The 12,190-nt window shown below is 47.6% G+C and overlaps 1 protein-coding gene across 1 annotated transcript in view; it reads left to right on the top strand.

Annotated features, from left to right (window-relative positions):
* CCDC60 (coiled-coil domain containing 60) overlaps positions 1–12,190 on the top strand; it is a gene marked incomplete at both ends in the record, with an annotated part of 102,927 nt that overhangs the window by 37,850 nt on the left and 52,887 nt on the right. Inside the window, one exon of the mRNA XM_080649957.1 lies at positions 9,048–9,127. Within this exon, the coding sequence (XP_080506083.1) occupies positions 9,048–9,127 (80 nt within the window). The remainder of the gene's footprint in view (positions 1–9,047; positions 9,128–12,190) is intronic.

Here is a 12,190-nt window from a genome sequence, read left to right as displayed (position 1 = left end):
TCCCGGGTTCGATTCCAGTTAAGGGCACATGCCAGGTTGCAGCTCGATTTCCAGTAGGGGGCGTGCAGGAGGCAGCCGATAATGATTCTCTCTCTCATCATGAATGTTTCTATCTCTCGCTCCCTTCCTCTCTGAAATCAATCTATATATATAAAAGCCCAGCAACCGAACAGTGGAACGACCAGAACAACTGGTCGACCAGTCACTATGATGCACACTTACCACCAGGGGGCAGACACTCAACGCAGGAGCTGCCCCCTGGTGGAGAGTGCAGTCCCACGGGGGGGTGCACCACTCCACTGACTGGGATCAGCAGTGCTCCCACAGCGGGAGCAGCCTCACAGAGGGTGGGTCCACAGCCGCTCAGAGGGCAGGTCCATAGACGCTCAGAGGGCGGGTCCACAGCCGCACAGAGGGCGGGTCCACAGACGCTCAGAGGGCGGGTCCACAGCCGCACAGAGGGCGGGTCCACAGCCGCACAGAGGGTGGGTCCACAGCCGCACAGAGGGCGGGTCCACAGACGCTCAGAGGGTGGGTCCATAGACGCTCAGAGGGCGGGTCCACAGCCGCTCAGGGCAGGTCCACAGTCGCTCAGCTGACCAGGATGAGTGGTGCTCCCAGAGCGGGCCGATCCCTGCAGGCCATGCCCCCCATCAGTGCATGAATCTGTGCACCAGGCCTCTAGTAAAAATATATTTTAAAAAAAGAAAGAGTCGAGCTGGTCTTGCCCATCCCAGGCTCAGGGTATGGTCCATGTCGCTGGACACCAAATGGCATCCTGCAGGCAGCATCATGGAATTAGTATCACAGCAGCCTCGGGGTCACATGGAGGCTCATTCCAAGGGGAACTCAAGCCCCCAGCAGATTTTCTGCTTCTCGGCTCTTCCGCCTGCACCGCCGGCTTAGCCGGGCTCTGCTCCTGCTCCTCAGGTGGTAATGGAGTGGACAGTTATTAACCCGTGGGAGGCTGGGTTTCTTCGGACCTTCAGAGGGTTCACGTGAATTCTGCAAAGAAGTAGACTTTACTAGTATCTTCTTCCCGGGAGAGGGATGCTGAAGCCACTTGGGCTCTAACCCCTGACCCGACACTACAGAAGGAGACTGGCTTTCTTGGGTTCCGACTTGTTTCGTTTCTCTAGGATGAATCGCCAAGGAGCTTGTCTCCCTTTCAAGAAAGGGGGTAACTTGTGTGAAAGGTAATACAGGGAGCCCTACAGTGAACTGGACTGGCTGACCTCAGGCAAGTTACTTAACTAATAAGGGTCTCAGGTTCCTGAATCAGAAAACATTTTTAAAAACGGGAAGAAGAATAACTACAACACTGACCTTTGGGGTGGTCATGAGGATTCAATGAGAAAAGGCAGGTAAAGTGCTCAGCCCAGGGGTATGTCATGAACTGCTTTTCCTTCCTGGGGCCATGGCAGACATTGCGAATCAACCAAAGAGCTCTTTTCCGAGGAGACTGGACTGCAGGGAGCTCCAGACAGCCAATGCTACTGATGGGTAGATTGAAGCAGGCACTGGAGTTGGAGTCCCTTTGCCATCTCTAGTCTAGTGCATTTCTAGACACATGGGAGGTGCTGAAGAGTCAGGCACTGTTGTGGTTATTAAACAGAAGCTCTGCTGGCAAGGTGGTGGCCACAGCCTGGGGCTGGCGTCCTGAAACTCCTGCAGGACTTTGAGCAGCAGCCCTTGTGGATTCCCACTGCCTACTGGTGCCCAACAGCTGGACTGCCCGCCTCGCATATCAGTCTTTCAAAAGAGCTTATGAGGTTAATGCATTTGATCCAAGTTTCTCTATGTCTCTTTTTTTCTTGTTTTAAACTGGGTGGATAGCACATTGGCTGTTGGTCAATCCCAGAGCTAATGGGGGCTCCTTGAGGCTGGTAGCTAATTTTCATTTCCATGAGAGGTGGGAAATCCAGACTTGATTGAAAGCTATGGCATCTAGCGCCACCTACTGTTATATTGCTGCATCACTACCATTGCTGTCTATCTTGGGGTTCTTGATAGCCTTAATTAATCTGCCCTTAATTAGTTTATTTGGAAATATTTTTGTAATTTCTCTCATGCTACGTTTTTCATTTGTAATTTGTTATTCCGTTTTGTAAAAACCCCAGAGACTCCTGGTATAGTGACAAGGACAGGGACACACTGCCGTGGCATGTTAGGTTCACAAAACCTGTGCACCAAGCATGCCTCTTAGTTCCCTCACAGACGTTAGGTGAGACTGGGCAGGTGCCAGGTGGGAGCCCTGAGGTACAGAGAACACGTTTGACCTGATGTCACACAGGGGCCTGGACTCCGAATCCACATCCTATTCTCCCCCATGGAAGAGTCTGTCCCTCCACCCCTGGCTCACACCTTGTCAGGGCCCTCACAGCACAATTCCCATTCCCAAAGCCCCAGTGTGTGATGTAGATTTCACTACAAGTTTCTGGGAAGTGATAGAGGGGAGGGTCACACTGCCCCCCATGGAAGAAAAACCAATAAAACAGTCCTTTAAACTTTTTTACACGCCCTCCCCCATGTCAGCTCCTCCCTCCCCAGCCCAAGGCTCCCTGCACACCCTGCATAATACACAAGTCTCCTTTACTAACTGGGACCATTCATCCTCTCTCTGTGCTTCTCCAGTGCCCGTCCTTCACACTCATCTTCCCTCTCCACAAACCAATCACCACCTTAGAAAACAGGGAGGATTTAAGAAAAAACACACAATAGAATAGTGCCTTTCCCTCTGACACGAAGGACTGGTGGGAAAGACTGTATTTTCTGGGAGGCTTAATAGTTGAGGACCCAAGTTCTAAATACAAAGGGACTGGATGTATTAGTCAGAGTCCTTCAGAGAAACAGAACCAGTGGGGTGCATATAGACATAGACATAAAGAGATATATTATAAAGAATTGGTTCATGTGATTCCGAAGGCTCACAAGTCCCAAGATCTGCTGTTGTCAAACTGGAGAGCGGGAGAGCGGGTGGTGTAAGTTCCGGTCTGAAGGCTGGCGGGCTCAAGACCCAGGAAGAGTCAATGTTTCAGTCAAGTCTGAAGGCAGGGGAAAACTGATGCCCTAGTGCAAAGGCCGTCGGGCAAGAGAGCTTCCCTCTTATTGGGAGCAGCCTTTTGCTCTAACAGCCCTTCAACTGTTGGGATGAGACCCACCCACATCAGCAAGGACAATCTGCTCTACTCAGTCTATCGATTTAAATGTTAAACTCCTCCAAAAACACGATCAGAGAAATACCCATTCGACAAAATACATGACTGCTCTGTGTCCCAGTCAAGTTGAAACTCAAAATTAACCATCACAACAGGATTCTAGTCTTGGCTCTGGCAGCTGACCAGCTATGGGACCTAGGATAACATCCTCTGTGCTTCCTCCATTTCTCCTTCTGTAAAATGAGTCTATTAATCACTGTCTGAAAGAAGCAAATGAGGCTGGTGGCACAAAATGCTTAGCACAGTGTTGATGTGTAGCAATTCCACAACAACTTGTCAAGTTATGAGACTTGGGCATTCCCTCGTTCCACAGCCCACCCCACTCACAAAGAAGCCGGCGCACTCCACATTTTCTGAAACTTTTTAGGTTGCACAGCTAGAAAGCTGGGTGTGTATGTGAAAGATCATGATTTCTAAAGTGGAAATGAATTGTCAATAATTATAAATACTGCATAGATTGAACAGGTCATGGAGGCCACCAGAATGACATCTGTCTCTAGTCCACTCCCCTCATTTATAGATGGGAAACTGAATCTCCTGGGTTTACAACAGTAAATGAATGGGAGTGAACATATTCCAGTAAAACCCCACTTTACAAAAACCAGCAACAGGCCATAGTTTGCTGGCCCCTGGGTTAGATAAGGGTGGAGGAGGGTGTTGAGGAACGCAAGCTAATGAGCTCCACCTCTTACTACCTGTGTGACCTTGAATAAGTGGCTTAACCTCTCAGATCCTGGATTTCCTTTTCAATAAAATAGGAATGAGGATAACTCATCAAGGTTGGCATGAGGATTAAGTAAAACAATGGAAACAAAGCTCCCTCCCCCAGTCTCCCACCCCATCCAAGGCAAGCTGCTCTCAGCTGCTCTCATGGTGGGGCATTCTCTGCCAGAGTGGATGTTGCTGGTGACAGATATGGGAAGTGTTTTGTAAGAGTTAAAGGTCCCTTTGATGGTGGGATACACCACACTGACACTTGGATAGATGATAGGATCTCAGGTTCAATCCCAGTCAACCCCTGGTAAGGGCAACTAACAGGAGGCAACTAATCAATGTTTCTCTCTATCTCCCCCCCCCCCCCACCCTTCCCTTCCTCTCTCTCTCAAATCAATAAAACCATATCCTCAGGTGAGGATTAAAATTTTTAAAAAATAATTCAATAGCATACCTCATTATATTTCAGCTTGGAGGGTCTGCGTGTGAATAGGTAGGTACCTGCCTTACATCTTTATGACAAAGAAACTTCACTCTCTCTGAAGGGAAGTGCCCATCACTACCATGACACCAACAAAAGCTTAAGGATCGGTGTGCAAGCCAAGTTCCCTGGGCTCGTGTGTCGTTCTCGCCATGGAGTCTACCCACTCTCTACCTCGTTCTTTACCGCCTCTCCATAATGCGTCTGAAATGTGTTCATCCTACTGCCTGCTCGTTCCCCCTCACCACTCGACAGAACCTCCCAGCTGTTCCCCTGATGTCTGTATCAGCCCAAGTACATTTAGCAGGAATTCATTTCCATCTCAATCTGATTCTAGGAAGTAGATCATATTATAAGAAATAACAAAGTGGGGTTGGGAACATTTTTTCATAAAAGAAAAGAGAACCACAGATATTTAAAAGATTGGCTTTCCGGCCATGACCTTCGGCAAATCATCTTGATTTTCTGTCGTATAAAAATGTTTGTGACTAAAATTCAGTGGGCATGCTTTGGAGGTAATATTTGTAAATTCATAACTGGCAACTGCTCTCCCTTATATCGCCCCCACTATGCAAGACGCGGCGGGGGCAGAATGAGGTAGAATCACGAACACGTGCTTTGCTGTCACTTGAATTTGAGTTCAAATCCAGACTCAGCTTACTAATAGCATGGTGTTTTCACCGTTTGAAGCCTCAGGTTGCTCCTCTATGAAATGGGAAGAATAATATGGCAAGGTCTAACTGGACTTGTGCACTTGGGATCCTGTATGGCACATGGATGAACAATAATGTTACTGGTAGGACAGCCTTAGCACCATTTCACAGATGGGGAAACAGACTCAGGGAGGTATGTATGTAACTTGCCTGCGATGATTCAACACCTAAGTGACAGAGCCAGGATGCCAACCTGAGTCTTTCAGACAACAAAGCAAGCTCTTTCCCTGTATTCCCATCACCTCCCACTTCTCCAGCTGTCACGTTCCAAGTTGCTTCCAGATGCTACTATTTAAACAGTTCCAGCACATGAGTTTCTTGTTGTTGTTGTTGTTAATCCTCACCCGAGGTTATTTTTTACAATGATTTTTAGAGAGAGTGGGAGAGAGGGTGGAAGAGAGAGAGAGAGAGGGAGAGAAACATCGATGTGAAAGAGACACACCAATTGGTTGCCTCCTGCATATGCCCTAAGGCTGGGGATCAAACATGCAACCCAGGTACATGCCCTTGACTGGGAGTTGAACCCATGACCCTGGGTGCTCGGCCTGACACTTTAACTACTGAGCCACATTAGGGCCCAGCACAGGAATATTAAATGTGAATACATCTGCCCCCCAAAATCATCCCCACCTAAGTCTTCACTATGAGTCTGTCTGAGCTCTCTCCTCCCTCCCCCCGCCACCCCCCTCCCACACACACACACACATATATCAGTGTTTACCCTGACTCCTGACTGAACACCTGGTATTTCTCACAGTCCTGCTCCCAAGACCCATTGACAGATGGGTCAGAGAAAGGCCATCTGCTGTAGAAAAAAGGTAGACAGGCCAGAGATTCAACTCTGTTTTCCAGGAAATAAAAAATGGAGGCATCCCCCACGCTTTGCAAAGCATTGGAAAAACAGAAAGCTCTTAGGGCCAATGGCACTCCCAGGGGAAGCAAGGCCAGAACATTCAAGTCAGCTGCATTACCACGGCTCCTATGAAATCCAGCTGGCCAGGAGCAGTCACAGAGAGCAAGATCAAGGACATCAAAGAGATGGTGATGGGGTTTACTCGGCTTTTATTTTCTCCTAAATTTTTATCTTTTCCTGATTTTTCTACCATGTTCATTAGCTAGTTTCATAACCAAAATACAATCTTAAATGTAGAGTTGAATTGCAAATGTGTTACCTGGGTCGGGAGACACATTCATCAGTGTCAGGGAGGAAATATTTAGCACCAGGTTGTTTATCAGCGATGAGGACCTGAAGGGTGTGAGGCCCAGAACACGCAAGTTCTGATGCAAGAGGAGGTGGTCCACACAGATGTGCAGTGCCCAGCTCTTCTTGGGAAAGAAGCAGGCAGGAGTAGGAGGGTCCTGGATTCCCTAGACACGGGGGTTTCGTTAATGATTTTGAGGGGACGGAGTGGGGAGGAAGAATTCTGGATATGCAGCTAAGCCATGGAAAATTCTGGGGGTCTCGGGCTTAGAATCAAAAGATAAGGAATACACAGAGTTACCGTCTGCAAAGGGAGAACCAGCTTGATAGTCCCAAAGCAGCTGGTCAGCACCTGAAGCCAAGTATTTGCATAAACTATCACCACAGTCACTTGTTTTTGACCTTCATTTCCATTTCCTGCTCCCCACAGGGGGCTGGTCCCTATAACCTGCATTTCCCAGCCCCTTTCCAGCTGACTTCCCGGGAGGGGGTGGAACCGTCCTTCTTTGCTAATCTCGAGCTTACCGTGCCATCACTAACTTGGCTTTTCAGCTCTTGCAACTCCTGCTCCCCTCAGTTAAATTCCCTGTATTGAACTACCCCCATGAGCTCTGACTTCCTGCCTAGACCCTGCAGTGTGCTTAATACAGTGCATTAAAATAAACTATTAACTTTCATCATTTCAGACATTTAGATTACTCAACTTAAAATAGCATTGAAAAATCACATTTTGCTTATATTGGTAGAATTAGTCAGAATTGCTTTATAAACATGATAAACACTATTGTTTTACTACAGAAGTCATATATGTAAATTAGTTTAAAATTAGGGAAAAAAGATAACCCCAAGTTAAAAATTATTATTTATGTATAATTCAAATGCCCTGCGATAATATTGCTATTGACAGTTTGTTTTATTTCCTTCCAGCTTGTTTTATAATTAAGCATAAACTTTGCCATCTATCGATGTTTTAAAACGTAATTTATGTCAGGTTATACAAAGTTTTAGAAATTTGTAACGATTTTTATAAATATAAGTCTTAAAACTCTCTATGATCTAAGTACTTTATATTTTGTAACATGCACGTCAATAGCCACAATAAATACTAGCACCAAATTCAAATGCATCACATACCGCTGTCTGGAGAGACTGCGATTTATCTCCCCCCACCCCCCACCCCCGCACCCCGTGCCTACTGCTCACATGGAGATGTTGCTCACTATCGTTCACCGCCCTGCTATAGACATCCTCACAGATGCCTTTTCATCCCTATGCATCATTTCCTTGGCTAGAACTGGAGCTGCTGGGTCAAAGGAAATGTATTTCTAAGCTTGTCATCCATATGGTGATACTGCCATCAGAAGGGATTCTTGGAGGCTCTGTAAATTCTGACTTGTGTCCATATCGAATGGTGTTTGTAAATGCCCTGACAAGCAGACTGCCCTCACTCAAAGCCAATTATTACTGCCAGCTTATCACCACTGCAATTAAACGGTGGTCATAATGAAGACGGTTTCCTGAGAATCCAGCGAAATGCAGACATAATTGGGGGCGTGTGGGGAGGCTCCTGTCCTGCTAAAGTGTTGTGTCAAGTTGAGGGCACAATTCGGCTTTGCTGCTCTAGATTGTTCGGCACCCATTGGTCAATCCAAATTCACTCCGTTCCAATAGCGTGAATTCCTGGTGCACAGGCAGCTAAAATGAGGTGGGAATTGGGGGGGGGGTGCCTGAAATGTGGACAGCGTTGTCATTTCTTCCTGAGGAGGGTGAAATAAGACTTTTATGAGAGTGATGGGCACATGGCTATGACATCAAGCAGGGTTTTGATCACATATTTTCAAATTACCTGGTGAAGAAATTTGAGCGTGTGTGTGTGTGTGTGTGTGTGTGTGTGTGTGTGTGGTTTTTTTGTTGTTGTTGTTGTTGTTGTTCACAAGTATGTTTCATTCACAATATATTTTAAGAAAGTCACTCTGGTCCTAAAGGAAAGAGTGAGTGGGGTGCTTAAAAGAAGAGAAGGATGAGGAAGGGAGGCAACCTGATTTACCTGCTCAAGCTCAACATGGCCAATCCCCCTGCCTTCACTACAAAATGCACCAGGACAGGGGGCATCTGATTTTGATGTCTCCAGAAGGGAGTGAGAGGAGGTAAGAGGACTAGACTGCCTTGGCACGCCGGGGAGTGTATTTTAAAGAGGAATTTTATGGTTGCAGGAAACAGAAAAGCCAACTGAAACTGGTTTAAATAATAAAGGAAACGTTACAAGAAGTCCCGGTCCTAGTGAAGCTTGACCAGTTCAACAAGGCACTGGAGATCACTTTTTCTTTGAAGATAGTACTAATAATAGAAGCCTCATTTTTTTAAATGCTTGCTATGAGTCTGGAATTTGGCAATTAATTTCATTGTCACAACACGGTAGGAATTAGTCCCCCATTCTGCTGATGAAACTGAGGACCAGAGAGGTTGAGTAATTTGTCCAAGGTCACACAGCCAGTCACCGGACAGAACCAGGATCAGAGCTCAGGTCTGCCTGTCTCCAAAGCCCTGGCTATTCCACTGTCCCACATGGCCCCTCGTTGGTGTAGAAAGGACGCTGGGCTGCCCAGACGCCCTCCAGCCTGATCAGAGACCTCAGATGAACACGCGAGCCCCCTGCAGCCTGGTTCCACTATTTACAGTTGTACTAACATGTTTTTCTTTCACTTCTTGGCTCCCATCAGGTCCCAGAGAAGCCAGTGAAGAGCATCAAGTATATGGAGAAGGAAATAATAAACCTCAAAAAAGACCTGATGCGAAGCCGGTGGGTGAGCCCCCGCATGGAATAACCCACACACAGCCTGACGGGGATGATCAGGCTACGGGGTGGCGCCCACAAGTCGTTGCCAAGTCCCAGCGCCCTGCCCCAACCCTGACTTACAGGAGGGTAACCCTGTAAGGATGCATTTCCTGGTTGGACTTTTCAAAGAGTTCCTGTACCAGACTTCTGTCCCCACTCCTGTGCGTGCCAGTCCCCTGCCTAGAATCCCCTCTGCTTTCCTGCCTGGACCCGAATCCAATTCAAGAGAGTCCCTGTATTCTCCAAAAGTCTTTTCTTTTCACTCCGGGTCTACAGCATGGTAGCTGAGAGTCTGGTAGGCTCGGTCTCAGTACTGGCCCTGCAACCTGCCCGCTGGTGACACTGGAGGACTCATTTAACCTCCCTGAGTCTCTGGGTCCTCACCTGTGAAATGAATATAAAGGGAGGCTGTTAGAAGCACCGGGTGAAATGCCCCTGTGTGGCCTTAATACAGTGCCCTTCCCCGGCCCACCAATCCCTTCCCTCCATGATAGTGTGAGCAAACTCAGATCTGGGCCATATTCGATTCATCCCCAGGTGGTGAGAGGGGATTAGTTTTCCTCTCCCCTTAACTCCTCCCTGGGAGCTGGAAGGATCCAAGGTGGGATCATTTACAGGGCCCTGGGCCAAGCCACTCAAGGCAGAGTAAGATGTGGAGGCTCTCTTAGCAAAAAACGCACAAGGCTGTACCCAGGAGGGTAATGCAGGCAGCGTGGAAGGTCTGTTTGTCTGAGCGTCTCTCACTCAGAGCCAGACCACAGTGCAAATCACAGCGAGACATTTCCTTTCTTCACCTCCACCATCTGGAAGCTCCTCCTCCACCACTGCCCAGCTGCACCCCCACCCTTGACCTGTCCCACAGCACAACTTGATGGAACTGGAGAACTGAGTCCCACAGGAGGCGGGAAGGCGAGGGCAAAGAAGGTGGGGAGAAGAAAAGGGTGAAAGGGACTGAGGGCACGGTCAAGACAGGACCCCAGAGAATGATATCTCGCCATTGACCGCGGGAAGAATAGCCGTGTCAGCTGGAGGGTCTCCAGGCACCCACTGTCTGGCAGAAACATAATGCAAGCCATGGGTAGCCGCACTGAAAAAAAAAAAAGTGAGTCTGGTGAAAGTAATTCTAATAACATATTTTACTTAAGCCACTATACCCAAGGTATTATCATTCAATATGTAATCGGTAAGAAAAAAGGTATTGAGACACTTTACATTCTGCTCTGAACACATGGTGAAAAGTGATGAGAAATTTTGATGAAAAACCCAAGTGTATTTACCCTTAGAGCACGTATCAGTTTGGGCCAAACATATTCCAAGTACTCAATAGTTGTTATGAATGGAATTGTGTCCCTTTTAAAATTCTTATCTTAAAGACCTAACCCTCCAATGTGACTGTATTTGAAGACAAGACTATTAAAGAGGTAATTAAGGTAAAATGAGGCCATAATGTTAGGGCTAGCCAATAGGACTGGTGTCCTTATAAGAAGAAGAGACACCAGGAAAATAAATTCACAGAGAAAACGCCATGCCAGGACACAGCGAGAAGGTGCCCTCTGCAGGTTGAGGAGAGAGAAGCCTCTGGAGACCAACCCTACTGACACTTTGATCTTGGGCTTCCAGCCTCTGGAACTGGGGGAGAAATGCCTGTTGTTTAAGCCAGTCAGTCTGAGGTATTCTCTGACAGCCTGGCCACACGAATATAATAGCCAAGGTCGAGATAATGCTGCAGAGAACGTTCCAGGCTCAAGGGGGCTGATGGGCCTCAGTATCAGCGTCTCACAAGAAGCCAAACTCAAGGGCGGCATGTGAACGATGTGGCTGTGAGAATTGAGAGCTAGGACCCGCAAGGACTCTTCTGTTAGTTGTGGACACATTGGCCTCCACAGTGTTTGAAAACAGGCTGGAGGGCTTTGGAGGCTGATGCCTTGGGAAGCTTAACGCTCCAGGGACAGGGAAGACATAGGGTCAGGAAGCCAGGAGTTATCTGAGTGGGGACAGCATCATGGCTGAAGATGGGCCTCCCAACGGGATTTGTGCTTGGCTCCATGGTTGCGCTTAGAGGATATTCCAGGCGTCAGAAGGAACGGTGCAGAGGGAACCTGGATCAGAGGGGAGGTACAAAATACAGAACCATGTGCATGCCGTGGCATCAATCACTCAGAACAGACCCTGGCCATACACAGCCATGAAGACCATGTGAGTTCTTAACAGCTGAATATTATCAGCCTTGAGGTGGATGATTCTAAACCAGATCCCCGGCTACAAGTACAGACCAGAATCTCTAGAGCCTGAGAACTGAGAATTTCCACAATCATCTCTAGAGTAGACAAGAGCCGAGCGGAGAAGTACCAGGAGATGCTTGGAGCTGTGTTAAGTCCCAGGTACCAAGCCTCACCCAACCCAGCCCACGGAGGGCAACAAGCAGTGGTGAGCCCGCTTGTAACCAGAACCAATTGCTAAATTTTCAGGAAATTTGCAAGCCAATTATCAAACACAGCTATTATTAAAATTTAAATTGTATAAACTTACAATTAAATACATGATATTAAAACAAAGGCAATAGAAACTCAAAACTCATCATTTCCTCAGGATTTCATACATTTTCCTGTTGTTATCTATGCGCTTGAGGTTATTTCTGTCTGATGGGAAGAGTGTAAGTGGGGCTACCGCAAATTTCTTCCCAGCTCTGCATTCACTCACATCACACTGGTAGCTCAAAGTCAGCCACGAAGGGAATATTTATGTCACAGAAACCAGCAAACGCTACAAATCAGGGCTTGCTTGTCTCCTCCGAGTTAAACACCCCTGGGAACATGCCCCCCAAAATAACCAGGGTTGAACTTCCCACTCACCCAGTGTAACAGAGGGGCTTGACTAAAGGGTGATTTGGACGGTGGCTTTTCTGCCATCCTTGAGTTGGCAAGCTGAGTGAGTCTCTCTCTGCTGCGGGGCGCATTGACCGTGGCTCTGAAACCAGCTCGAATTTAACATCCTCGTGGAACAGGCTAGCTGTCCAAGGTCTGGACG

This window comes from Plecotus auritus, assembly GCF_963455305.1.
Source record: "Plecotus auritus genome assembly, chromosome: 13".
Taxonomy (NCBI): Eukaryota; Metazoa; Chordata; class Mammalia; order Chiroptera; family Vespertilionidae; genus Plecotus; species Plecotus auritus.
The sequence above is the reverse complement of the archived record's forward strand: the minus strand, read 5'-3'. Positions and strand labels throughout refer to the sequence as shown.